The sequence below is a fragment of the Ovis aries genome, chromosome 12, assembly GCF_016772045.2.
Source record: "Ovis aries strain OAR_USU_Benz2616 breed Rambouillet chromosome 12, ARS-UI_Ramb_v3.0, whole genome shotgun sequence".
Lineage (NCBI taxonomy): Eukaryota > Metazoa > Chordata > Mammalia > Artiodactyla > Bovidae > Ovis > Ovis aries.
In genome coordinates, this window is record NC_056065.1 from 73,157,282 (window position 1) to 73,184,822 (window position 27,541).

The 27,541-nt window shown below is 54.7% G+C and overlaps 2 protein-coding genes and 1 long non-coding RNA gene across 14 annotated transcripts in view; 2 read left to right on the forward strand and 1 right to left on the reverse strand.

The window, feature by feature from the left end:
* LAMB3 (laminin subunit beta 3) overlaps positions 1 to 13,658 on the forward strand; it is a 191,557-nt gene extending 177,899 nt beyond the window's left edge. For all 10 annotated transcript variants that reach the window (XM_042229256.1, XM_042229257.1, XM_042229262.1 and 7 more), the window contains 10 exons: positions 79 to 457; positions 1,837 to 1,997; positions 2,136 to 2,356; positions 2,637 to 2,834; positions 3,390 to 3,534; positions 7,295 to 7,502; positions 8,775 to 8,916; positions 9,325 to 9,501; positions 10,469 to 10,622; positions 13,176 to 13,658. In XM_042229256.1, the coding sequence (XP_042085190.1) occupies positions 79 to 457; positions 1,837 to 1,997; positions 2,136 to 2,356; positions 2,637 to 2,834; positions 3,390 to 3,534; positions 7,295 to 7,502; positions 8,775 to 8,916; positions 9,325 to 9,501; positions 10,469 to 10,622; positions 13,176 to 13,312 (1,922 nt within the window). In that variant the 3' untranslated portion in view covers positions 13,313 to 13,658. The remainder of the gene's footprint in view (positions 1 to 78; positions 458 to 1,836; positions 1,998 to 2,135; positions 2,357 to 2,636; positions 2,835 to 3,389; positions 3,535 to 7,294; positions 7,503 to 8,774; positions 8,917 to 9,324; positions 9,502 to 10,468; positions 10,623 to 13,175) is intronic.
* Positions 13,659 to 14,591: 933 nt separating this feature from the next.
* The window catches only part of CAMK1G (calcium/calmodulin dependent protein kinase IG), a 32,731-nt gene continuing 19,781 nt past the window's right edge, over positions 14,592 to 27,541 (reverse strand). For 2 of the 3 annotated variants that reach the window (XM_027975981.3, XM_042229265.2), the window contains exons 5-11: positions 25,312 to 25,450; positions 24,544 to 24,667; positions 21,550 to 21,625; positions 19,878 to 19,990; positions 19,048 to 19,126; positions 17,107 to 17,194; positions 15,600 to 16,875 (exon numbers count right to left, since the gene is read on the reverse strand). In XM_027975981.3, coding sequence (XP_027831782.2) covers positions 16,171 to 16,875; positions 17,107 to 17,194; positions 19,048 to 19,126; positions 19,878 to 19,990; positions 21,550 to 21,625; positions 24,544 to 24,667; positions 25,312 to 25,450 — 1,324 coding nt within the window. In that variant the 3' untranslated portion in view covers positions 15,600 to 16,170. Of the gene's footprint in view, positions 15,443 to 15,575; positions 16,876 to 17,106; positions 17,195 to 19,047; positions 19,127 to 19,877; positions 19,991 to 21,549; positions 21,626 to 24,543; positions 24,668 to 25,311; positions 25,451 to 27,541 lie in introns of those variants that run through there. The other variant, XM_027975980.3, reaches the window with a different exon arrangement.
* LOC114117304 (uncharacterized) overlaps positions 23,510 to 27,541 on the forward strand; it is a 43,340-nt gene continuing 39,308 nt past the window's right edge. The window contains exon 1 of the long non-coding RNA XR_009595879.1: positions 23,510 to 25,464. This is a non-coding gene — a long non-coding RNA (uncharacterized LOC114117304). The remainder of the gene's footprint in view (positions 25,465 to 27,541) is intronic.

Genomic DNA, 27,541 nt, shown 5'->3' on the forward strand with positions numbered 1-27,541 from the left:
CCAGGGCGCTCCCCGGCAGACTCTCGCCCTCCCTGGCCCCTGGCCCCCAGCCCCTGACCATCTTTTCTCCCGCCCCAGCCTGTGACTGCGACTTTCGGGGCACCGAGGGGCCGGGCTGCGACAAAGCCTCGGGCCGCTGCCTCTGCCGCCCCGGCCTGACGGGGCCGCGCTGTGACCAGTGCCAGCGGGGCTACTGCGACCGCGCCCCGGTGTGTGTGGCCTGCCATCCCTGCTTCCAGACCTACGACGGCGGCCTCCGGGAGCGGGCCCTTCGCCTGGCCGGCCTCCGCAACGCCTCCGCTGGCCTGTGGCCCCGGCCGGGCCCGGAGGACCACGGCCTGGCCTCGCGGATGCAGGACGCCAAGAGCAAGATGGAGCAGATCCAAGCCACTCTCGGCGACGCCTTGGTCACGGAGCAGGAGGTGGCCCAGGTGGCCAACGCCATCTTCTCCATCAGGTCATTCCCTCTCCCCACTGAGCCGTGGGGGTCCACAGAGCGGCCCATATTGCTTACAACCCTTTACCATCTACAAAGCCTTTTCCTAGCGCTTCCCTGGTGACTCAGAAGGTTAAGAACTTTCCTGCAGTGCAGGAGATCCAGGTTCGATCCCTGGGTTGGGAAGATCCCCTGGAGAAGAGAATAGCAACCCCCTCCGGTATTCTTGCCTGGAGAATCGCATGGACAGAGGAGCCTGCAGGGCTAGTCCATGGGGTTGCAAAGAGTCGGATAAGACCGAGCAACTTCCACATTTCACTTTCAAACCTTTTGAAACCTTTGAAACCTTTTCAAACCTTTCAAACCTCTCTTTTTCACCGTCGCTGCAGTCCTGGGAGGTTGGTGGGATGGGTGTTACTACGTCAGTCTTGCCAGTGAGGAAACGGGCACAGCTTGGTGACGTGACAGAACCAGCTGTCCACAGAGGGGCAGAGTGGGGGACCAGGAGCACAGGCACCAGCCCAAGTGCCCAGCACTGCCTGCGGGTGTCAGCTCTGGATGAGTCACCCTGGTGGAGGGCATGTGAAAGGCAGGGCTCCGAAAATAACTTGTGTTTGCCTTTGGAACGGGAGCGGTCCCACCCACAGCCCCCTCCTACCAGCAGAGGCCTCTTCTCAGTGAGGTTTGGTTCCAAAGTTTTCATAATGAGTTTTGCCTTCCCTGAGCCCTTGCCAACTCGCTGACCGTGGTGGGGCCGAGCCACCCTGGTGTGCAGTTGGCCTCGGTCTCAGAGCCGAGCAGGGAGCCTGTGGGTATCTGATGGGCTGGGCGTGCCAGCCTGGAGGGGCCTCCTGAAGGATGGTGCACGTGGAGCAGAGGTTGGCCGCGGAGAAGGGGAGGCTAGTGGCAGGGACTGGTTGGGTGGAGCTGCAGAGGGCCGGGGAGGGAGGAGTCTCTGCATACTCAGTGACCATGGGTCAGGGCAGGTGACCCCGCTTTGGGCGGAAATGGACAGGCGGGTCAGCAGCTCTGGGAGCCCTGGTGGGGAGAGGAGAGACCTGGGTGCCCAGGGTCTAGGCATGACTGACGGCAGCCTGTAGGGACCCCAGGAGGAGAGGGTCAAGGAAGCTTCTTGTGGAAGCTGGTGTGGGGACGCAGAGGAGAGCTAGGAGCCTTAGGCTCACACCTGTCCAGGAGGGAGAGGTTTTTCTGGATCTGCTTGCATAGGGATGGAGGGAGACGATTCCGGCTTTAGCCCAGCAGAATCCTCTCCCGTCTGCAGCTTTCCCTGATGGCCTCCGTTTCTCCTGACTTGGTAGCTTTTTCTCTGGGGGGATGGCTGGGTCTGGGGAGGCAGCCCCTCTCCTGTATTTTAGTGGAAACTTCTCCCCCTACTTTAGGCGGACGCTTCAGGCCCTGAAGCTTGATTTGCCCCTGGAGGAGGAGACCTTGAACCTCCCGGGAGACCTGGGGAGTCTGGACAGGAGCTTCAATCACCTCCTCGTCACGTATCAGAGCAAGAGGGAGCAGTTTGAAAAGATGAGCAGTGCCGACCCTTCAGGTGAGCGGGGTGAGGGGGAAGTGTGGAGACCCCACACCAGGCCAGACTTCGGCTCCCCTCCCACTGGTCCTCCGCCTCCAGGCCTGAGGGGTCCAGGGCTGGCTCAGTGAACCTCTCTTCTTTCCCCTTCTGCACCAGGAGCCTTCCGCGTACTGACTGCAGCCCACCAACGGTCATCCCAGGCCGCTCAGCAGGTCTTGGACAGCTCCCGCCGGTTACTGCCACTCAGGGATAGCCGGAGAGAGGCGGAGAGGCTGGAGCAGCAAGTGGCAGGAGGATCAGGAGCCGGTGGTCCCCAGCTCGCAGCCCTGAGGCTGGAGATGGCCTCCGTGCCTGATCTGACGCCTGCTATCAACCAGGTGATGCCTGGCAGAACCCGACTTTCCCCCTCCGGCCCCTCCGGCCCCACACCAACGGCTGCCCCGCCATTCCCACGGGGGCCATATAGACCCCACTGCCACCCCACTCATCTTGACCCTCAGCCCCTGCCTGGGCTGCTCAGCAGCAACCAAGCCAACCAGTTTCTGGGGGCCCGGTTGCCACAGATATGTCTGTTGGCTGTTGGCTTCCCAGGTGTGGGATGGGAGTGGTTGTTGCAAAGCCTCGGGGACCCCCTTTGACACCTCCATCTCTCTGCAGCTCTGTGGGGGCTCCAGGGAGATGCCTTGCACCCCGGGAGCCTGCCCCGGGGAGCTCTGTCCCCGAGACAACGGCACGGCCTGTGGCTCCCGCTGCAGAGGAGCCCTCCCCAGGGCAGGCGGGGCCTTGCGGATGGCGGGGCAGGTGGCCGAGCAGCTGCGGGCATTCGGCGCCCAGCTCCAGCAGACCAAGCAGATGGTAGGTGTGGCGAGTGGCGGTGGGCGCCCGTAGTAGGGGGAGGCAGAGGGGACAGAGCCCCCGGGCGAGTCAGAGCTTCCAGGAGACACGATCCCAGAGGTGTCAGCTGACTTGCCCACATGGCCCCACAGCCAGCGGGGCATCTCAGGCGACTCTAGTGGTAAAGAACCCGCCTGCCGGGGCAGGAGACATAAGGTACTCAGGTTCAGTCTCTGGGTCGGGAAGATCCCCTGGAGGAGGGCATGGCAGTCTACTCCAGTACTCTGGCATGGAGAATCCCCATGGACAGAGGAGCCTGGTGGGCTACTGTTCATGGGGTCACGAAAGACTCGGACACGACCTGAGCGACTTAGCAGGCGGCACGCATCACAGCAAGTGAGAGATGGAGGCTAGTGCTTCACCATCACTTCTTGTGAGGCCAAACCGAGCTAGTTGCACATCTCCCAGGCGGATCCTGGGTAGCCGATGCCTGCAGACCCCCACCCCCTCCATGGGGGCCGCCGAGAGGCTCCCCGGGGGCTTCAAACCCCGCTGACCCCCAGCATGCGTCTGCAGATCAGGGCAGTGGAGGAGGCTGCCTCTCAGGTCCAGTCGGACACTCAGCGCCTGGAGACGCAGGTGAGCGCCAGCCGCTCCCAGATGGAAGAGGACGTCAGACGCACGCGGCTCCTCATCCGGCAGGTGCGGGACTTCCTCTCAGGTGAGCCGGTCCTCACCATCCCCTGGGCGGCTTTCTGGGAAGGCGTGTCTAAGCCATGTTTTGAGAGTAGGACTCTGGGTTAGGCGAGCAGTTGATGGCCTCTACTGGGAGGTCCTTGTGAAAGCAGGTGGTTGGGGAAAATCTCACTTGATTAAACTGCCTGCTGGCCCCCAGGGCCCAGTTCGCTGTCTCCCGACCCCCCACCCCCCACTTCCCATTCCTCCATCAGCGCCTCCTCTCCCTGGACCAGTCCCTATTTTCACCTGGGCGGCTGCTTCCTCTCCCACCTCCTTCTGGCCTGTTCTCCACCCAACAGCCCGAAACATCTTTGAAACATGCAGGTGGGGTAGCATTCCACGCACTCCTAATGTCCGTCACTCCACGGCCTCTGTCACCTCCTGGGTGTGGCCTGGAGCCTGTCTGTTTGACTCACAAACTGTCCTTGAACAGGTCAGCTCTCGCTAACCTCAAGGGTGCTCTCTCTCTTTCTCTGCCTGGGATGCTGTCTCCAAGGCGACTGATTCTTGCCCTCCAGGTCTGAGTGTACAGATCTCCCTCGAGGGGACTTTCCTGATCATCCCCTCCAGTCATCCCCCTCCCCCAGCCCCCTCTGGAGTCGGCCCTTCGCCGCTCTGAGCCTGTGGTTGTTGAATTCTTCTGTCAACGAGTGTGTTGATTGTCTCCACGCCAGACTCTCAACTCCAAGAGGCCAGGGATGGCTCTGTGTGTCTTATTCACTGTGTCCCTGAAAAAGCACCCAATGTTGGTTGCGTGAGTAAAGGAACCTGGGGCACTCCCGAGCTACCCTGGGGAGCGGCAGAGATCCCAGGACAGGACTCAGGAAATTTGTGGAACTTTGGGCAAGTTGCTTTCCTTTTTGCCTCTATGTTCACTTCTGCCAACCGAGATGAGAGTATTTTACAAGTTTATTCTGGGCATCAAGCAACTGATGTAAAATGTGTTTTGAAAAATGAAAGGTGCCTCAGGAATATGAACCGATATTATTAGATTTCTGGTTCCTGCCGGGGTACTTGCTTGGCTGGGAGCCGAGGGTTTGGTGTAATGACAGTGTTTCCTCCTGCTACTATTGGGGTGCCTTGGCTCCAGGAGCCCGGAGCTCCCTCCTGAGTGCACGTGGCAGGTTGGAGAGAAGCAGGAAGGATCCGCCTGAGGTGCCCTGAGTGGCCCCAGGCCAGGCTGCAGTCAGCACCCCCTGGAGATCCTCAGAATGGGGACGTGTCAACGGGGCCTGACAGCAGACGAAAGGGCAGGCCAGAGTCTGGGGCTCCAGCCTCCTTGATAAGGAGGCCTTGCCCCCGAGTGAAGCCGAGTAAGGCTGACCCCCCTCCTGCATCGACCCCAGCCGGAGGTGAGAGGGGGTCGGGAGCCTCTCCTTGGGGTGCTGCCCTGGCTCCTGTGAATGGGCAGAGAGCTGCCAGGCTGTGGGGTGCCTGCTGCCCCCTCAACTCAGATTGAGTCCTGGGACAGGAGGTGGGGCGGAGAGGAGGAGAGGGGCCTTAGCCAGGACAGGAAGGAGCCGGGGCGGTTCTCACTGCCTCCAAGGCCATGGGTTCTCGTGTCCAGGGTCCTACTGCAGGCAGCACGCGTAGCAGCTGCTGTGGGCATGCAGGGTCACCCAGCGAGGGCGGGAGAGCATGAGGCCAGAGGAGGAGGGCGGGGACCCCGTCTTTCCCAGGTCTTCAACAGAAGTCACAAAAATAATAAACCAGGTGTATGGAGTTCTTACTAAGTGCCAGGCCTTGTTTTGAAGTGCTTCACATATTCCCTGATTTAATCCTGCATGCCTGCCACTTTGTAGATGAGGGCGCCAGACACAGGGAGGTTAAGAAGCCTGCCCACGGGCACCCAGCTTGGAGCGGGTGTGGGTAGGGCTCGCCTAACTCCAGGGTCCACACTTTAGATCATTGCACTCTGAGATGGAGGCCCCCCTCCTCGCCACACACACACACACACACACACACACACACTCGCTTCCTTGTGCTTGCTCATGTTCATCTTCTCCTTGCTCTCTCTCCCCTGCCCTGACTTGCACCTGCTAATTCCTAGTCACCCTCTAAGCGTCCTCTAGGTATCTCAGTCTCCAGGAACCCTCTCTAGACCCGTCAGAGCGGGTTAGCCGCCCCTCCAAGGGCGCCTAAGTGGTTAGATGCCCCCCTCACAGGTGCCGCCCTCACACCCCGTGCTTGGCCCCATCACCCAGGGTTGTGCTCCCTTGTCCCGCTAGATTCCAAGCTCCATGAAGTCAGAAACCAAGTCCAATCTGGTTTGCAGCCTCTGCGCCCCATGTCCTGCTGCTCAGAGCAGTGAAAGTTTGCTGAGCCCACCCTGAGACTCAGAAGCCCATGAAACTGTGTGACTCAGACCAAACCCTTGGGCACAGCTGAAGTGAAGCAGAACGGAGGAAGGGCAGGCGCTAGGTGGGGGTGTGCTCGCCGTGGACGGCTTTCTGGGAAGGCGTGTCTAAGCCATGTTTTGAGAGTAGGACTCTGGGTTAGGCGAGCAGTTGATGGTCTCTACTGGGAGGTCCTTGTGAAAGCAGGTGGTTGGGGAAAATCTCACTTGATTAAACTCAGCTGCAGTCATGGCCTGGGCTCCTGTGGTGTGCTGCTCTGACCCCGTAAGAACCCAGTAGCAAAGAGGCATGGTTTCCACCTTCCAGGAATGTCCTTCCACCTGGCACAGGCAGGGGACTTGGTCTGGGACCTGTGTAGCCACCTGGTGAGGAAGCTTTTGATTGATTGCAGAATAAGGCTATTCTTACCTGGGGCCCCCAGAAAAGTTCCAGTCAGAGGGCAAACCATCTGGGTAGGCGATGCCCCCTTCCTTCCCACAGTGGTACCAGTGGAATCTGTAGAGTGACCATGGGGAAGGCGATGCCACCTCTGTACGTCTGATCTTACTCTCTGACCCGGAGGTGGTTTGTGAAATTCCTGATAATTGTTTCCTATCAGCTCCTTTCACAGATCAGAAGACTGAGCTCAGAGAAGCTAGCTAACTTGGCCTCGGTGGCTTGAGTAGAAAAGGGGAGGCCTGGTCTGGAGCCCCTTCAGCCACTCATTTGCTGTATACAGAGTGCCTCCGGGTGCCAGGCACCGTGCGCGGGGCTGGGCTATAGCCATGGCTGAATGGCAGTCCCTGTCCTCACGTTGCTCACGTTCTAGTGAGGAGTCAGATGGAAGATCCAACAAATGAGTAAATTGTTTGGCATGTGGGTGGTGATAAACGTTCGGGAGAATGAGGAAGCTGAGAGTGAGGAGAGGGAACGTTGGCAGAGGGTGCAGACTGCCACCCTCGATCAGATGGCCGGGGCCCGCCTCCCTCAGAAGGTGACATGTGAGCAAAGCCCCGATGATCTTGACCCACCTTTGGACAAATGAGCCCTCTGGCCCGAGGTGGAGGGGGCACGTGACAGGGGTCTTATTGCCAAAGAAGCAGTTCCAGTTCCTGGCTGGTGTCCCCGCTCCAGGCATTGTTTGGGGCCAGCTGCCTGGCACCGCCTCCTCCTCCCAGCCTGCAACTTCCTGCGGTGCCACATAGTTGCCACAGCTGTGCCAACACCCCTCCTCCTGTGGCAGGGCGCCCGGAAATCCTCAGAGCAGGGTGCCTGGGAGGGGAGGGCAGCAGCTCTGGGGGCAGGCTAGATGGAGATGCCACGGGTGCCGCTGGGTCTGGGGGAGGCCTCTGACCTTGGAGGAACGTGGCTGGGCTCCCCCAACCCAATGGGCGGCTTGTCTTCCAGACCCCGACACCGACATGGCCACCATCCAGGAGGTCAGTGAGGCCGTGCTGACCCTGTGGCTGCCCACTGACTCGGCCACAGTCCTGCGGAAGATGAACGAGATCCAGGCCATTGCGGCCAGGCTCCCCAACGTGGACCTGGTGCTGTCCCAGACCAAGCAGGATGTCGCTCGGGCTCGTAGGCTGCAGGCCGAGGCCGAGCAGGCCAGGTATGGCCCGGCGTCCTGAACTTTTCTCCCAGGACCGGGCTGGGGTTTTGCTCCCCGGCTGTGTGGCTGGAAGCAAGTGAGGAACCTCTGTAACTCAGAGGGGTCCTGGGAGACAGGAGGGGTGCTGACTGTGGTGGCAAATGGTCAAGTGATGCCCAGCGTCCAGGCTCAGGTTCACTCAGCATAGCCCCGCCTTCCATACTGGACTGCGTCCCCAAGGGCCGCCTCAGCTCTTGTGGTTGGGGAAGTTCAGTTCAGGTCAGTCGCTCAGTTGTGTCCAACTCTTTGGGGGGACTGCAGCACGCCAGGCCTCCCTGTCCTCACCAACTCCTAGAGTTTGCTCAAACTCATGTCCATCGAGTCGGTGATGCCATCCAACCATCTCATCCTCTGTCATCCCCTTCTCCTGCCTTCAGTCTTTCCCAGCATCAGGGTATTTTCCAATGAGTCAGCTCTTCACATCAGGTGGCCAAAGTATTGGAGTTTCAGCTTCAGCATCAGTCCTTCCAATGAATAGTCAGGACTGATCTCCTTTAGGATGGACTGGTTGGATCTCCTTGCAGTCCAAGGGACTCTCAAGAGTCTTCTCCAGCACCACAGTTCAAAAGCATCAATTCTTCGGAGCTCATCTTTCTTCACAGTCCAACTTTCATATCCATACATGACCACTGGAAAAACCATAGCCTTGACTAGACGGACCTTTGTTGGCAAAATAATGTCTCTGCTTTTGAATATGCTATCTAGGTTGGTCATAACTTTTCTTCCAAGGAGTAAGCATCTTTTAATTTCATGGCTGCAGTCACCATCTGCAGTGATTTTGGAGCCCTAAAAAACAAAGTCAGCCACTGTTTCCACCGTTTCCCCATCTATTTCCCATGAAGTGATGGGACCAGATGCCATGGTCTTAGTTTTCTGAATGTTGAGCTTTAAGCCAGCTCTTTGACTCTCCTCTTTCACTTTCATCAGGTGGTTGGGGAAAGCCCGCTTTATTAAACTCAGCCATAATCATGGCCTGGGCTCCTGCAGTGCACTGCGCTGGTCCCCAGAGGAGACAGCAGTAAAGAGGCTTGGTTTCCACCTTCCAGGAATGTCCTTCCATCTGGCACGGGGAGGGGGCTTGCTGGGGTCCTGGAATGGAAAAGCTACTACTGAGTTAGTTCTTGGCCTCTTGCCTTGGCCGGAGAAGGTACTGTCTGGGACTGGAGAGCACCTTCACTCAGAGCTCTCCCCTGAGTGAATCCTCCGCCGTCCCTTGTGCCCGTCCCGCCCTAGGAGCCGGGCCCACGTGGTGGAGGGCCAGGTGGAGGAAGTCCTTGGGGCCCTGCAGCAGGGCACACTGGCGCTGCAGGAGGCCCAGGATACCATGCGGGGCACCGGCCGCTCCCTGCGGCTCATCCAGGACAGGGTTGCTGAGGTAAGTGGCATGGCTCCCCCCGCCCACGTGGGGGAATGGACCTGCACACTCAGGCTCGAGGCAGAGACAGTGTCAGGAAGGCACCTGGCTGGGAGCTGAGACGGGGCCCAAAAGAATCAGGGGCTACAAGCCTTGGACCTGGCTTCGAACTTGTAGTTTTCTGGCCTCATGGCTGATGCAGAAGCAGGGGTGGCCTCTGGGCTCCGGCAGGAGTAAGGGGGGATGGTCAGCTGAGCCGGTGAAGGCTGGGAGGCTTGCATGCTGGGGGCAGTTAGGGCATTGGATGGGGGTGATAGTGATGCCCTGATTGGAGGCATCAATTTTTGTGGCCCCAAAACTGGAAAGAAGACCGAAGGTCACTGCCTATGAGACCCACCCCAAACCCCCGGTCTCTCTTTTCCCGCAAAGGTTCAGCAGGTACTGGGACCAGCAGAAAGACTGGTGACCAGCATGACGGAGCAGCTGGGGGGCTTCCGAGCACGGATGGAGGAGCTTGGCCACCGGGCCAGGCAGCAGCAGGCACAGGCAGCCCAGGCCCGACAGCTGGCAGAGGAGGCCAGCGAGGCGGCGCTGAGCGCCCAGGAGGTATGAAGAGGGCAGAGAGAGCCCGAGGAAGCACTCTCAGCGGGAGCAGGAGGGGCCTCTGTGCACTTGATAAGACCATGGCTCCAAAGCACTTTGCATAGGCGTGGTCACTTCAGTCCTGTCCGACTCTTTGTGACCCCATGGACTGTAGCCCGCCAGGATCCTCTGTTCATGGAGATTCTCCAGGCGAGAATATTGGAGTGGGTTGCCATGCCCTCCTCCAGGGGATCTTCCCGGCCCAGGGATTGAACCTGTCTCTTATGTCTCCTGCATTGGCAAGTGGGTTTTTTACCTCTAGCATCACCTGGGAAGCATCCCCACCCCAGAGTGCTTTAAGTACCAGTTACTCTGAAATATATCTGGGGTTGGGGGGTGGAGCTTCTGGATTCTTGCTACTTTGGCCGCTTTTGGTGGAGCCACTTTGGGGATGTTGGAAACAGCTGGTCCAGTTCCTCACCTTTCACAGATGAAGTGGATTTTGTCCAGGCACAACACTCGTCTACAAAGCAGGGCTCTTGACACCCGACCCAGAGCTTATCCTCTGTCTGTGGCTTCCCAGCCCAGACAGGCACTCTTGATTTAGCACAACCTGAGCCCCATCACTGTCAGAATTAGATCAGAGAGAAAGTCAGAGAGCCATTCTCAACATCTATAGGGTCCCGGTGGTCCCGGTACAGTGGCCAAGCGGCCAAGCACGCTATTAAGTAAGTGACAGCCGTGTATCCGGCCCTGCGCTGGCGGTGAGCTGGGCAGCGACAGGTGCTGCAGATGGAGGGAAGTCCAGAAGTTAAGGTGCGGTTTGTGGCCCAGGGGCTTTTATAGAGCAGACCCACCCCATGGGGGATATTAAAGAGCACCTCATCTCCCTGTCCGGATGTGGGTGATATCAACTCCTTTAGCCAAAGGCCTTTAGGACTTTGGATGATGGTGATGATGGTGATGCAGAAATGGTTTTTCCTTTTTTCAGGGATTTGGGAGAGTAAAGCAAAAATATGCTGAGTTGAAGGACCAGTTGGATCAGAGCTCCAGGCTGGGAGAACAGGGCAGCCGGATTCTGAGCGTCAAGACAGAGGCGGAGGAACTGTTTGGAGAGACCATGGCGATGATGGACAGGATGAGAGGTGAGGGAGTGGTCCAGAGCCTTGGACCGCGGGGCATCCCTGAAGGCTGCTGCCAACCCAGGGTTTCTGAGGCCCACCTTTTGGAGCTAGCAGTGCTAGGGGAGTGAGAACAATTGGGATTTCCCGAGTGCCTAACAGGAACAAGGCCTAGAATGGGGCCACGAGGAATGTGGTGATGTTCACAAAACTAGTCCTGCCTTCGAGGAGCTTGCGATCCAGAGGGGGCATTTTTTCCTGTTGGCCATTAGCTTCATGAAACTGTATTTAACCACACAAGGAGGTCTGTGGTGAAAGCCTGAATAATAGGTGCTTGAGGGAATCAGAGGATACACAATGTCAGAGAGAAATGGTCAGTGACGGTAGTGTTCAAAAAAGACAAAAAAGATCAGATTTGAGGTGGGCCTGGAAGGATGAGGCTGTGAGGAAGAGGAGGGGCATCAGGACAGGGTGGTTAGGGAGACACTAGAGGATGTGGGCGGGACCACCCTCCTGGGGAGGAGGGTTGATGAGGACAAAACTGGTGGGAACGAAGGAGCGTGGAGACACCTGGCTGGTGCCCACGGCCGACCCGCACGCCAGGAGGAGGGGGACAGACACAGCCCCGGAGGGAGAAGTAAACCATCCAGCGAGTCGCAATGAATGGAGCTTTCGAAAGTGCTCTGAGGCTCCCCAGAAAGGCGAACAGGGGCTTCCAAGCTCACTCTCTTAGGATGCGATGATGGGGTCATGGCCCTGGGGTGCCCTGTGAACACCGCAGAGTTTCTCTGAATTTTGGAGAAAGCTTTTGACAAAATTCTGTTTGGCTAGCCAGACGGACGGAATGGAGAAGGGTGGGCTGGTGAGTCGACAGTGAGTGGATTCAAGGCTGTGGCCAGCTGTACCTGAAGCGGGAGGTGCGAGGGGCTGACCCAGATGGAGGAGCCCAGCCCTGGGCCAGTGCCTGCCCTGACTTTGTCCATCAGCGTTCTGGATGAAGACAGAGAATGTGCTAATCAAATCTGAGGATGGCAGGTAGCAGATACACTGGATAACAGAACTAGCATTCTAAGTCTCAGAAGGATGGGCTGAAACTAACAGGATAAAATGAAGTAAAGAGAAACATTCTCTCTCAACCTGGCATTGTCTGGACTCACAAGTATAGCTCAGGTAAGGGCCAGCTACTCAGGGGCTAATGTAGCTAAAAACCTTATAACTGGTAAGTGGTAAACACTTACAAATTGTTACTCACCTGAAAAAGATCCAGGAATTTTGAGATAAGCCAGAAGTGCCTTGCTCCTGACAGAAGAGCTAATAAACACAAAGCAACCAAAATATGGGGAGTAATGGCTCAAGGGTGATATTAAAAATATTTAGTAACTAAGTATTTAGCACACCAGTTGGTGTGCCCTGCACCTACTACCCGCCAGAAAAAAACTCACTGAAGCAAGCATTTACCTGCTTGCTGGGATTTACCTTTAATTGCAGGGTTGTGGGGAAGATCATGCATAGGGAGCCCCTAGGAACGAGAACGGAGGAAGAGGACAGCGGCTATTAAAATGTCACTATTTTATTATGGCCCATAGGTCCAAATGGGGGCCTACTGGCTGAACGTCAACCTGGTAATAACCGCTGCTACACTCCACTGATAGTCTCACCTGGGAGATGGGGTTCAGTGGGGGCCAGTACACCTCCAGAAGAGATATTGACGAACTGGTGTACATCGGGGGTCAGGGCGGGGGTGAGCAGGGGTGGGAAGTAGGGAAGGCCCGGTGATTCTAGCAGGTGAGGCATGGAGGAAGGAACTAGGGCGGTTTCCTCTGGGAAAGAGGAGGCTCAGACATGTGAAGGGCTGCCACGTGGGAGGCATAGCAGATCGAGTCTTAAAAGCCCAGGAGACAGACCCAGGACCACGGGGGGGAAGCAAGATGTGCTCAGATTCTGGCTTAATGAGAAGACTTTGTAATGAGGACTGCCTGAGGATGGAGCCTTGTGAGGCAGTGACCCCCACTGCCGCCCTGCTCTGGGAAGGTGAGGCTGAGGCTGAGTACCAGCTCCCGTGAATGCCGACAGGAGGTCCAGGCTGGACCAGATCCCTTCGGAGTCCTTCACATCCCCCACACGTAACCTGGGAGGTGGGATGCGGAATGAACCAGTGGGGCAGGACTAGGTGTATCTGGAGTGTCGGGGGAAGAAAATGGGGAGGAACCCAGCCTTCCAGCTCTTTTGCCCTGGTGCCCACCAGGATCGCTGGTGGGATGGCAGCTGACTGGGTCCATTGCAGCGAGTGTCTAACCTTGGTGCTGGGGCCTCCAGCATCGGCCTGGGACTGCTCCACCTAGAGCCGAGGAGAAGCGTAGGGGCAGGGGACCCCCGGGTCCAGTCCCGGCCCGATTTCTCTAAAAGTGGGAGAGGGGGCTGGGGAGAGCTGCCTTGGAGGGCCAGGCTCCCCTCGGGGTGCAGGTGGTTTCTCCGACAGGTGCAGCTCCGGGTGGGCGGGAGGGGACGGAAGGGTTGGGAGTCTTAGCATGGTTCACCGGCTCCTCTCCCTGCTCCGGCTGTTCCCTTGGCCCTCAGACATGGAGTCAGAGCTGCTTCGGGGGAGCCAGGCCATCGTGCTCCGCTCGGCGGACCTGACGGGGCTGGAGCAGCGCGTGGAACAGATCCGGAACTACATCAACGGGCGCGTGCTCTACTATGCCACCTGCAAGTGAGGCGGAACCCCGCCGCTGACCCCTCGACTGCCCTCTTGGCTCCCGGGGGCCCGGCTGGCTGGCAGTACTTTCCTGCTCCGGGAGACTTTTACGCAGCCTAAAGCACAGCCGGGACCACCCCCAGGATGCAGCTGAGCCTGGGCTGGTGGGGCAGCTACAGCTGGGGGACGGCGACCGTGGAGGTGGGCCCACGTCAGCGTGACCAGCAGTTCTCGAGTGCAGGGCGCTTGGCTGGGCAGTGTCCTTGCCCTTCACCCTCCCCTGAAGCTGAAGTCCTGGGTCCACACAGGACTATAACTAAAAATGATGCACAAGGGAAAAGTCCAATAAAAATCTTGGGAAAGGAGCCTGGAGGTCCAAAGAGGGGAAATATTCTGTCTCCCTGTTACATAAACCTTTCTTGCCTGTTTCTGTCTCTGGTCTGGGGTCCCCGGGTGCTGCTCTGCTCAAGCCCAAGGCCTGGTGGTGTATGAAGCATAGGCTGGCCCCCTCTGCTCTGTCTAGCTGGTGCACCACCCAGACTTAGGGAGACAGGGCCCATTTGCTCCAGGAACTGATTGAATTCCTTCCTTGAGAGGCCAGAGGAGCCGTTTTCATCTTTGAACAACTATCCAGTTTCTCATTTGTAGATGAAGAAAGAGAAACCCAGACACGGGGAGGAAGTTGTTCGAAATCACACAGCTCCGAGAGGCAGAACTAAGACTAGACTTTGTGTCTCTTGGGATTTTAAAAAGAAGCTGTAAACGGGTGTGCATGTGAGTGTGCATGTGTGTGTGTGTGTGTGTCGGCAGATATGCAAGTGGCACGAATATTTATGTGTTAACCGTGGTTCAGGCACCATGCTAGCGTTTTAGCTACATACCTGCTTGGTCGTTACTGATCACAGTAATTATTTATGGAGCGTGTGCATTTTATCTCATGATATGGGTGGCACTGTTGTTCCCATTTGATAGACAAGGAAACCAAGGCATCAAAGGCTCACAGATGTGGCGGGCAGGGCCGAGCTGAGCCTCAAACCCACGTTCATCTGTTAGAGGCATTAGGATGGATCCTGGGCCAGGCTGTCTGGGTTCCAACGGCGCCTACCTCCAAGGGGCTGTTGGAGAGGAAAAGGAGTTGATGTGTATAGCTCACGACACTGGGTGCCTGGCCCACCCCCCAGAGCTCCTGCCCTCGCGAGGTCCCGCCTGACCTCCAGCTCTCCATTCGTCTTCCACTCCGCAAAGCCCAGAAGCCCCTGAGCCACTTCTGACTTAGAGAAGGACCAAAAGAAGCCTCATAGAGAAAAATATGTCCATTTTATTCAGCACAACACAGAGCAGGAAGCTGGAGGGGGCAGAGGACAAGAAAACGGGCGGGACAAAAACAATGTGCCTGATTTTCAGGGAGAGAAAGGAGCCGAAGCAGCATTTGAATGACTGGCTGAAAGGACAACAGTCGACTTCCAATTTTTACTTAATTGAGTGTGTGTGTGCGTGTGTGTCTGTGTGTGGAGGGTGTCTGGCCAGGATAAAAAGTGCTTACAGTACCTAGTGGTGGGTTTCTTTCTGTTTCATCTTGGAGGGTGTAATACTGCTTTTGGATGGGGGTGGAGGCATAGGCCGATCAGAAGGGGATCATCCAGGAGCTAGGGAGTTGGGAGGTGAATTCAGAGAGCTCACAGGCAGACTGCGATGCTGCCTGTCACTCATGCAGATGGGCAGGCCCCTCCGTCAATGAGAGGCAGGAGCGAGTGTGTGCTGAGTGGGGAGGCTGGGTAGCTGCTCCATATGGCTTTGCTCGGAAATGGCAACACAGATGGGCCAGCCCGTTAAGCTTTTCACAACGACACAGACCTGGGCACGAGCTGTCTACGCACCCTGCGCAGAGCCACCCCGACAGGGGTGGGCGTGTCGGGGCGGGGGTTGGGGGGCATGGATCAGGCAGGCCTGTGAGGATGTCGCTCCTCCTGCCCACAGCTTCCTGAAGCTCCACCGCACCGGGGCTCGCTCCCGGGCCTTCGGGGAGGCTCTGCCCTGGGCGGCAGCCGGCTGCTGTGTCCGATCAGGTCTTGGTCTGCTCGCCCTCCCGCCCTCCCGCCGCAGGGTGGACTCCAGGTCTGGAAGGGCTGAGAAGAGTTGAGTATCTCTCCTGCAGAGGAAAGGGTTGAGGGTTGGGGTTGGGGGGCGCTGCCTCCTCTAGTACCCTTCGTACCCCATTGTGGAGACTCCCCGGCAGGGCTCTCCCCCTGAGCTTGAGGCCTTCCTTCCTCTAGTCCCCTCACCTTAAAATTGTAGTGAGACAGACACGAGCCCCAGGAATCACATGATGAGACAGACTCCAGTCTGCCCCACCCGGCAGTGGGAGTTGCCGCCGGCTTTCACTGGCACCATGACTTCCGATTTGAAGTTCCTGGAAAGGAAACGTCGCAGCAGGCTGTGGAGTATTTGGGGAAGGAGGAAGGACAGGGGTAGCCCTCTGTGCCTGTGGCAGCCACTCAGACCTCCCTTCGTGAGGTGCAGAAAGTACAAGCCTTTACAGAGATGACGGATGAGATAACCAAGCCCCCTAGTCCTCCCAAAACACAGTGTCCCTGGAATCTAACCCCCGCCACTCACAGGTACACACTTTTCTGCAGGCGTTTATAGTCCCTGATGCCTCACTCAACTCTGACAGCAACACTGTAGGGCCTCCCTGGTGGCTCAGAAGGCAAAGAATCTGCCTGCAATGCAAGAGTCCCGGGTTCGATCCCTAGGATGGGAAGATTCTCCTGGAGAAGAGAATGGGTACCCACTCTGGTATTCTGGCCTGGAGAATCCCATGGATGATAACCCAATGGGTTCCTCTGTCTCAAAGAGTCAGACACGACTGAGAAACTTTCACTTTTCCTGTGGGGCAGACTGAGCAGGTGTGACCCAATCAAGCCATTTTATAGACGGGCAAACTAGAAACAGAGATGCAGATGGACACGTTGGTGGCCACACAGCTGGTGACTGGGCTGGAGGCATCTCCATTGACCCCCTCGGCCCTTTCCAGAGCTTTTCTACACCACAGAGCTGCTTCCAAGTGGGAGAGGCTCCCGGGTCTATTTCTTGTAGCTCCATTGCCCTGAGTTCTTTCAGCCCCAGGTTGAGCAGGGCTACGCCTGGGGCTGGAAATACGTACTGTTTTTTGTTGGCCTTTTTGAGCAGTGTGGGCTCCGAGCAGTAGGAGGCGTTTGCTTTGGCGCCAACGTTCGTGCAGCTGGAGCAGCAGCCGCAGGGCCCGACAGCCAGGGGCCCCTGCTGCATGGGCACCAAGCTGCTGCTGATGCGGAGGGAGCCATTGATCAGGCAGTTGAGGGACCTGCCCCCGGGGGCCGCGGGCTGGGGGCCGTGCCGGCAGGGCAGCCGGGGCGGCACGGGGGCCGCCGCGCTCGGGCCCGGGGCAGCGGGTGTCTCGGTGATGGTGATCTCCGGGGAGGTGGGTCTCGAGGCTGCAGGGACGGGCGGCCTGTTCTCCACCTCTGGCCGGACCCCTGGGCTGTGCAGGCTCATGTGCAGCTTCCGCATGTGGTGGACCACGGCCGCCGCGTTGAAGGCTTGCTGGGGAGACACAAGACCCATCTCTGGCCTTCTCCACCCCAGAGGGCCTCCAGCCTTCCCTCTGCCCCATGGACGCTTGAAACCAACGTGCGCACCTCTCATTTCCCAGAAGGGTCCAGGGAGCTCCAGCATCTGCCGGGAGACCCCAAGGAAAGCCCCCTCGCCCTTGCTGCCCCAGCCCAGCCTCCAGGGCCCAGACAGCCTGCTCGCCTCCTGGAGAGGACAACTCACCCTCCACTTGCTCTTGGCGAAGTTCTTCTGGATCTGGAGGCTGACTGATGGGTAGATGTCCCGGTGGAGGGCTGTGTTTCCGTTAATCCTGTGGATGTGGAGGGGACACCTGGCTAGTGGTGGTGATGGGGACTCTGCAGGGGTTGGGCAGGGGCTGGGCATGAAGATCCAGGGTAAGCTGCCTGGAGATCCCCAGGACAAGGGCTGGAACCCTCTGGACAGGTCATGGGGGCCTGTGGCTTAGAAGGGCTTCCTAGGTGGCTCAGATGGTAAAGAATCTACCTGCAAGGCAGAAGACCCGGGTTTGATCCCCGGGTCAGGAAGACCCCCTGGAGAAGGAAATGGCTACCCACTCTAGTATTCTTGCCTGGAGAATTCCATGGACAGAGGAGCCTGGTGGGCTACAGTCTATGGGGTCTCAAAAAGTTGAACATGACTGAGCAAATAACACTAGTATTACTATGCTCTAGAAACTTGCTTTCGGGCTGAGTGGGCAACCTATAGCCTGTGGACCAAACCTACTCATGGCCTGCCTTTGTAAGTAAAGTCTTACTGTGACACAGACACGCCCATTCATTCAGCTATGGGCTCTATTGCTTCTACGCATGGAGATGATATGGCAGCAAAGCCTAAAACATTTGCTATCTGGCATTTCACAGAAATAAAAGTTTACTGATACCCCATCCCTCACCCCTGACCCAATGTCAGAGGGCATTTGCTTGTTACTATCCTCTGACTCTAAACTTTGCACAGAAGCCAACTCCTCTCGGTAAGCCTTCCTCTATGCGGCCACCCCTACAGAGGCTGCCCGTTCCGCCCTAAGCCTCTTATCCGTCCATCTCTAAGTGTCCTCAGACGCTTGCCTTGTGAACAGTATTTTCTAGGTACTAAGGGACCCTGAGAAGTAACAGATGTGGCCCTGCTCGCTGGGGGCTTACAGTGCAGGTTGGAAGCCTTGTTTCATGCCATAACTAGAGTAACTCATGGTGAGCTGTGTGATTGTTAAAGAGAGATGGGAAGGTCTGTCTGGACTGCAGGAGCCAGGGCTTCAGAGGACACAGACGGCTCTGGATCCTGAAGGATGTGCATCCAAGGCAGGGCCCTCGAGGTGGTGAACATGGTGTGACCCAAGGTGAAATGTGGAAAGAGCTTGGGTTGGAAGAGGGTAGGAGAAAGATACAGTCATTAGGCCTTTCTGGAATAGTGAAGGTGTATTGGGAGCCCTGACAAATGAAGTTGGGGGTGACAGGCCAGGCCAGATTAGGGAAAACCACGGCTTACTGCAGTAGGAACTGGAGAGCTTGTAAATTTTCCAGCAGGTGGGTAGCACAAAAAAAGGAAGTGTTTCAAGACTTTCTTTACCTGCTTTGTGTGTGTGTGTGTGTGTGTTAAGCCGCTTCAGTCGTGTTCGACTCTTTGAGACTCTGGACTGTAACCTGCCAGGTTCCTCTGTCCATGGAGCTCTCCAGGCAAGAAAACTGACGTGGGTTGCCAAGCCCTCCTCCAGGGGATCTTCCTGACTCAGGGATCGAACCCCCATCTCTTGCATCTCCTGTATTGACAGGCAGTTTCTTTACCACTAGCACCACCTGGGAAGCCCCTTACCTGCTTTACCAATTGGTTGCTTTGTGATTGTTCTCAAAGCACCTTGCATGGAACAGGCTTTGACCCCAGAGTAAGATGATGCTCTTAAGGAGAGTAAATTTATCTATCTGGCTGCATCTGATTCCCGATTCAATGATCCAGCTGCTACTTTTGGATCAGAATCCACCTCATTAAATGCTGTTTGTATCCCTGGCTTGATATGATCTGTGCCCTTTGGGTGCTATACCAGTAAACAGCTCAGGGCAAGCAGACTCCAGGGAAATGCATTGTGAAAAAATCAGCGTGGTGTCTGGGGAGCAGCAGCGAGGGTCTAGAGCCCACCCGCGCCTCACTCACCAGGGGTGCCTCAAGGCCTTCTCGCAGGTGTACCGCTCATTCGGGTCCTTCTCCAGCAAGTGGCAAATAAAATCCTTGGCTGTGGGGAGCAACCAGAGACAACAGTTAAGGACCAGATCTCATGACTGATGGAGAGTCACTGCCAGGCTGGTGGGTGGCACAGAAGGCATGTTTAGCTCATCTTCCAAAGAGGCAATTTTAAGAGTCTTGAAGGAGAAAAAGAATCCAAACCACCGAGCAACAACCCACCTGAAACCCCCAGAGTGGCTCCACGCAGCTGTGTCACCACACAGCACTGCAGACACATCTCTGGTCACGAGGCATCCATGTGCCTGACGCCACGCGGGTGCCCTCCCGCACCAGTCAGGGGCCAGCACTGCACGTGGGCACACGCGTGAATACTGGCTTAGCTCTGGTCCCCACTTAAATGGACCCAAGGACAAACACTGATGGCCGTCACTGACACAGACCTTGCAGGCTCTCAGCTGGACAGGTGAAAGGCAAAACTCGGCCTTGGTTTTGCCCCTCCTGCCTGGAACATGCCCCTGGGCTTGTTCTGCCCTCCTGGCCCCTCGTCTGAAGTACCTCCCTGCTTTTCCAGGCATCCCACGGTTCTGCCTCCAGGAAAACAAAAGCAGGAACCTTAGATGCGAATCATTTATTTGGCCTTTGAACCAGATGAGGATTTCTCCACTTTCCTTGGCAGCCTGTTCTGTCAGATTCCCCGGGGACCGTTAAGAGCCAGGACTGTCATCCTTTGTTAAGCTCTCTTTTCTTGGCAGCCTCTGCCTTGAGCCTGTTATTTTGTCTTTCCCTCGGACTGGTCTTACCTGACTCAGAAATGTCATCCCAGAACGGAGATTCAAACTCATAGTAGCCTTCCTTGATCTTCTCAAACAGCTTAGACTCAGTTTCTTCATAGAAGGGGGGATACCCACACAGCCTGCAGTGGAACAGCAAGGTATATGCTGCTGAAGGACCCTGTCCTGGGCCAGCCGCTCCCCTCTGCCCAGCCTCCACTGTATACACGGGCAGGCAACAAGAGTCCCCAGTCAGCAGTGTGACCAGTACATGGGTCTGCCCCTGATTCACGAATGATGCATGCAAGTGCTAAGTTGCTTCAGTCATGTCCAGCTGATGCAGGAATGATGCAGTTTCCATCAGATGTTTATTCGGGAACCAAAGTTTGGAACAGGTAGCACTTTGTACATGATATTCCCCAGACCCTCACTTGTCTCCCTTCCCCTGACTCTTTGCATGTGTGCAAAGTCACTTCAGTTGCGTGGGACTCTTTGGAACCCTATGAACTGGAACCCACCAGGCTCCTCTGTCCATGGGATTCTCCACCCAGGAATACTGGAGTGGATTGCCATGTCCTCCTCCAAGGAATCGTCCTGACCCAGGGATTGAGCCCATATCTCCTGTGGTCCTACATTGCAGGGGTATTCTTTACCACTGAGTCACTGGGGAAGCCCCCATGACTCTTCAAAAGTGAAAGTGTTAGTTGCTCAGTCATGTCCAACTCTTTTTGATCCCAGGGACTGTTGTCCAGCAGGCTCCTCTGTCCATGGGATTCTCCAGGCAAGAATACTGGAGTGGGTTGCCATTCCCTCCTCCAGGGGACCTTCCCAACCCAGGGACAGATCCCAAGTCTCCTGCGTTGCAGGCAGAGTCTTTATCATCTGAGCCACCAGGGAACCCTGACTCTTTAGATGACGTATAAACTATCTTTAAGAAGGATGGTAGAAATGTCTACTTGAATGTAACTTTCCGAGGGATTCTTTTCAGGCTGTTTTGTTCTTCATTCTTTAGAACCTAAACCGCTGATTGGCACAGAGGAGACAGCCAATGACAATTTGTTGAGAAGATCACTGAAGTGAAGAGTTATTCAACATACATTGAGGAAATAGAGAAATGCGTCCATACTGAGGAGGAAATGATTAATTTCAGGTCATTTTCCAAGAGCAAAGTTTGCTATCAGTGAGAAGGGATGCTGGGCAGGGGGTGGTGAGCAGGTCTGGAAAGGAGAGCCTGAGCATGTGAGGAGAGGAACCGCGGCCAGGTTCATCCAGGCCATCATTTTGCCTTGGGCTGACATTACCAGGAGAGAAATCTAAGACGTGAACATTGTGCCCCTTTGGCTTCTAAGTTTAGGATGTCTCCTCCCTCTTTAACTGCTCATTCCATAGGGCGGGACTCAGTACATTTATATACAGTAAACGGGGGTGGGATGCAGAAAGCGGGAATGCCATGTGGCTGCACAGTGGGTTCACACTGAACTCTGTTTTTATAACTGGGTGGCAATCAGGACAAGATCTTCTGGAGGTGTGTGCATGAGTGTGTGTGTGTGTGTGTGTGTGTGTGTGTGTATGTGAATGCACGTGGACATGCACATGCTTTGGAGGTGGATGCTGCTTGAGGTGCTGAGATGGGGAGGAGAGAAGAGAGGGTGAGCAGGCGCTGAGACTCCTCAGGAGCTGAGCCAACGCCAGCTCTACTTACAATATGTAAGTGATGACGCCGATGGACCAGCAATCCACAGCCTTGCTGTAGGGTTTCTGGGCCAGCACTTCTGGAGCTGCAGTAAACCAAAGGAAGAGTCAGGCTGAGCAGGAGCAAGAGCAGAGGGTGAAGGATGCGCATCAAACGTCAGCAAGAGGCTTAGAGAAGAGGATTAGGGAGGCACCTGGGATGGTGTTGATGTTTAAGGCTAAACATTCTCCTACAACACAGAAAGTGTCTCTCCCAGAAGGCTAAATCTTTCTCCAATAAACTGGGAGGTCCCATGCCAGGGCCCATGGCTCCTCCATCAGACTGGGGATCTCCAGGGCTCGGTTTCCTACTTTAGGCTGAGTACTCCGGAGGCAGGGTCTGTAGCTTTCCACTCAGATGGGAAACCCCCAGGGCAGGGATCCTTAGACAGGGAAATCTGCAAGGTAAGGACTTTTTCCTCTCACGAGATCGGGATCTCCCTGAAAACAGAGGTTCCATTAAATGAGGAACTTCTGGTGGGCAGGTAGGAACTGTCTCATCAGTCTCTGTTACCTCCTGAAGGCAGGCCTTACTCTTCCCCATCAGCCCAAGAGCTCCATGAGGAAATGGGCCATGTCTTCCTCTGACTGGCAACTCTGGGGCAGTAGTGAGCTGCCTTTGGTATTTATCCCAGATACCAGGGATTTGTATCCAGTGGACTCAAAACCTGTTGGTTGCCGGGAGCCAGCGTGAGGAATCCCACCCATGACAAGGTCATGTGGCAGAGATCTGATGGGCAAGGCGAGTCAGATCTCAGGTTCTCCCCCTGGTATTTCCTGAGCATGTACCCCAAAGAACCAAAGTCCGCTGGCCTTTGTACTCTGCTTTTCCACTCTTCTGACACTCTGGAAAAAGTCAACTCAGAGCTTTAGTCTTCTGCATTTGAAAGGGTATTTCAATCCCCAAACCCCTCTGATGGCTTTCTAGCCTGCCTGCAGCTGCGCATGTGGTTGTTTGAGGCCTCCTGACTGTGGGAGGCACAGGAAGCTTAAAACATCCTAGGAATGTAGGGGCTTCCGAGGAGTCAAAATCATTAGAATAGGACTGATTAAAGGTTTCATTTGTTGAGCCAATACTTGCTGCCAAATTTTCATATCCTTTATTTTTAGATATAGTTGGTATATAGAAAAACAGGTAGTAGACCTGGTATTAGCAACATTAGATCTTTGAGTTAAGTACTTTCTTTGTTATAACCCACTGCACCTTTGTTCTACAGGAATGTAACTTTATTTAGTACTTTGAGGGTGATGCAGAGTAAAGAAAAAACACTTCTAGGGAAAAGGAGTTTTCTGGTTGATAGTTATCCAGGAAGAGAGCCATAAAAATGTTAACAGGCCTCTGGGCCAGAAGATAATGTAACCACCTGAGACCTTTTGTATACAGGAGGGTATGCAAAAAGAAAGCCTAGTCTCAGTGAGGGTCAGGACTGTTGCCCCTGCATAACTCTGCATATTCCATTATTTCTTTATGTACAACTTGGGGTATATAAGTTGATTTTGAAAGTGGAGTCTTTGGCGTCTTGCACCGATGCTGGGCTTCCCCATGTCTTTCTTTTCTCCCCTTTTTCGGCTGAATTCCCATCTGGAGCGGGGAGGCTCACCAAGTCTACTTACTTGCCCTGGCTGCTAAGATCCACGCGAAAGGGAGACTAAGGCGGGGCACCCTTCGATATTCAAGTGGGCGCCGGTGGCCTAACGTAGATGATGCAAACCTTTTGTCTTGAGGTTTTATTGGTTTTCCCCATAAACCAAGTTATTCAGCCTCTTTTTCTCCACCTAAATTTCCTACTATACTATTTCTTCCTAATCTAATCTTATATTTCTATATTAATAAATAAATAAGTTTTCCTTGCCTATCCGTCTCCCCTTCGAATCACCCTGGATCCACCGGGGCTAGATCCCAGCAGTTGGTAAGTAACCAACCTCTCTTTTGGGGAGAGAGGAGATTCCCTGTCTTGAGTCAGGGTTGTACTTCCCACTTCCAGCCCCAACCAGGTGATGAGTGGCCAAGAGAGAAGGAGCAGACGTGGATGCTCTGAGCTTTGGCTTTCTCCTTCTGAGAGCCCAGGAATGCTCTCTTCTGGTACCCTGCCTGTTGTCATCTTTTGGGGGGCCCTGGAAGCTTACAGAGCTATGAGGCAGGAGGCCCCACTTCTGCCAGTTTCCTAGGGTCCGTCCTTGGGGGTATCTTTGGGTGCCCATATTTAAGTTTCTCAGATTCAAACTCAACACTGCACCTCCAGAATGGCAGCAGTCGCGGGGCTGAGGTCTCCTCCAGACTGGGAGAAAGGAGAGAGGGGGGCTACTGGCCAACCCCTCTGCTACTGATCTCTGGGTTTGAGGTCTTGTTTTGGTCCCTGTTCTAGGTGAAAAAACAAAAACAGGAAGCCTTGCTGCAAAAATGAGAGCCAGAGTATAGACAGGGCAGTGGGAAGGCTCAGGGGTAGGATGTCTTTAAAAGATGTAGGGTTTGGGAGCAGGCGGAGGAGTTTCAGATAGATTGAAAGTGACAGTCGTGTCTGACTCTTTGTGACCCCATGGACTATACAGTCCATGGAATTCTCCAGGCCAGAATACTGGAGTGGGTAGCCATTCCCTTCTCCAGGGGATCTTCCCAACCCAGGGATCAAACCTAGGTCTCCCGCATTGCAGGTGGATTCTTTACCAGCTGAGCCACCAGGGAAGCCCAAGAATACTGGAGTGGGTAGCCCATCCCTTCTCCAGCAGATCTTCCTGACCCAGGAATAGAACTGGGGTCTCCTGCATGGCAGGTGGATTCTTTACCAACTGAGCTACTCAAACCTTAGACCAGATAGATCGGGTGGCCCTAAGTCTCACATGTGACTGCTGTACTAGGATCCCGCTGTCTCCTCAGAGCAGCCTTTTTCTGTGAGTAATATCCATGTGGAGGAATGTAGCCAACTGGTCAACCTCCCCCCCCACCACGCCCCGTCCCCAGACTCACCCACGTAGCCTGGGGTCCCACAGGCAGTGGACATGACACCACTCTGCTCCATCTTGGAGAGACCAAAGTCTGTGATCATGATTTTAGAATTCTCCTCGGGGGTGAGGTACAGGAGGTTTTCAGGCTGTGAGGGAAGAGAAACATCATGTAATGTAGGAGACGGTTGCCTGAAACATGCATTTATTTCCTTTCCCCCGTATCTAATTTCTTAGGAAGCTGTATCCTGGGCTCCTGACTTTAAGGCCAGACTTATTTCCCTCCATTTTTCCTATTTTCTTCCTACCTGGACCTTCATTTACCATAACTCAGCACCTTGTATTTTGCTTTTGGCCCTGACTTTACTTAGCTTTATAGCTATTGATGTAGTAACCCTTCCTTCTAATCCCCAACTACCCCAAAATTGTTCCATTTTTTGAGGAAACCAACCCTTATTTTGTCTGATCTTTCTAAACTCTGGTACATGACTGGTGCGATGTTGACTCTGAATAAGTATTTATTAAATACTGTATTCAAGGCTGTGTTCAAGGAATAGCATGGATTTTCTTGGTAACCTCGTAGGGTGGGGATACTGAAAATCAGAAAAAGGCTGAGGTGCAAATTAACAATGATTGTTCAGTCACCCAAGATTTGTTCTAGAATCCAAGAGTGAAAGGGACTTTAGGGGTCATCTGGTTCAACTCTCTCATTTTACAGAGCTTAGACTGCCCACGATCCATGCAGCTTCCTAAAGAATCCTTCCATGTTTCCCGGAGGGCCCCGTCTCGGCACCTTTAAGTCTCTGTGGACGATGCCGTTCTCGTGGAGGTATTTCACAGCTGACAACACCTGCTGGATCACCAGGCTGGCATCCTTCTCTGTGTAGACACCCCGTTCCAGAATCCGGTCAAAGAGCTCCCCACCAGAAACACTGTGGACACAGGGGTAAGTGCAGGAATCCAGCCCTTATTTCAAATCAAAGGGATGTGAACGCCTTTGTTCTGGAGCTCTGGGGACATAGAGCCCTCTGATGGAGTAGGCATGTTTCCACCCACAATCGTTCAAGCGGTGCTGGGGGAACTATTCCAATCTCAGGATACATCCTTTTGAGTACCTGGAATGCTATCATTAGGGAGTCATTTCTTTTGGCCAACCATTGACCTCTCTCTGGAAACTCTTTTTTAAAATGCAAAATACCACTGTTTAGGGTTTCGCAAGGAGTCAATTTTCAACTAATACTACATTGTAAATCAACTATATTCCAATCATTGCTTCCTGTGGACATATTTCACAGCTGCCTTCTTTCCTGGCCTGGGACGCAGGGAGCCATGATAAAAGGGAGAGGTGAAGCTGAAATCAGACAAAGCAGGAAAGAGAAGGAAGTCCAGATGAGGCTAACTGGGCTTCTGCCAGGATTTCTTTCCTCATTTTGGAGAACTGAGTTACCTAAAGCTGAAATCATGAGGTGGAGTCATAGTAGTGTTTTTGGGCTCACGTGGTACAGTATCTGAGGGTTCACAGGAGCTTTAAGATCAAGTCCAATCCTCACGCCTTGATGTTCTCTAAACTACTTTTACCAAGTTTTCTGTCAGTACTGAAACACATCAGTGACACAGAACTCCCTCCCTCCTAAGACAGATTGTTTTATTTTTTGTCACCGTCTTAATATTTCTATGTTTTATGATGGAACTTGACTCCCTGCAGTTTCTGCAGGATATTGCTTGTGGATATCCACACACGACAGCACCATGCCGCAATAAGGGGGCAGAGGTTTCTGTAATCAAAATGCACACCATCCTGTTCCTTCTGTCTCTTCCTGAAGCTCTGGGCTCTGTTGTGGGAGCTGGAGGCTCATGAGAAAGATACTCTTTGCCCATGACTGAGGATTCCTGACTCACAGCAGCCTGGGTCCTAGAGCTGGTGCTCTAGAAGCCTTGGCAGTACTTTGGGCATCCGTGCGTGCTTGATCACGTCTGACTCTTTACCCTGTAGCCTGCTAGGCTCCTCTGTCCATGGGATTTTTCCAGCAAAAATACTGGAGTGGGTTGTCCTTTCCTCCTCCAGGGGATCATCTGGACCCAGGGATTGAACCTGTATCTCCTGCATTGGCAGACAGACGCTTCAACACTTGAGCCACCTGGGAAGCCCTTGACAGTACTTTGGTGACATCTAAACCTGCCCACCCTCCCACCTGGGTGACTGTGTGCTAATTCTGTTGACTTGGTCTCATTAAGATGCCATGTGATCCCTGCTCACTTGTTAGTGCTGCTCTGGGTCTCTCTAAGCTCACTCCCTTGGCTGCTTGCTACCACTATTCACTGGGCCTGACGTGAGTCCAAGAGTTAACAGCCTGAGTAGACTCAATAAAACTCCCGGGGAATCAGCCTATCAGTCAAAAAGACTGCGTTTACCTTTGCTGAGGTTGCAGGGTTAGCGTATGTGTGTGTGTGAGTGTGTGTGTGTACCTTATACACAGAAGCATCTCTGAGCCTAAGGATGAGCCCTCAGGGGCACTGACCAGCCCTACAGCAGTCGCTCTCAGGCATAGCTCTTATCTGGATGTTACCATCACTTGGACACCTTTGTAATGTGGCACCATTTCTGTCCGACACATGGACACACGCAGCGCAGTCTCCGCCTAGTTTTGACACTGGGAGGCTCTCTTTTGCGAAAGTCATTCTTCCTATTGAATTGCTATCTATCTACCTATGGCTTGCTAAAATATTTAATACCCAGTTTAAAGAACGTGGGGGGCTTCCCCAGTGGCTCAGATGGTGAAGAATTAGTCTGCAATGCAGGAGACTCGGGCTTGATCCCTGCACTGGGAAGATTCCCCTGGAGAAGGGAAAGGTTACCCACTCCAGTATCCTTGCCTGGGGAATCCCATGGACAGAGGGGCCAGGCAGGCCACAGTCCATGGGGTCGCAAAGAGTCGGATACAACTGAGCGATTAACACTTTCACTTCATTTTCTTTAGAGAACATGGACTGATGGGTCAAAATGGACTCAAGCAACAGTGCCA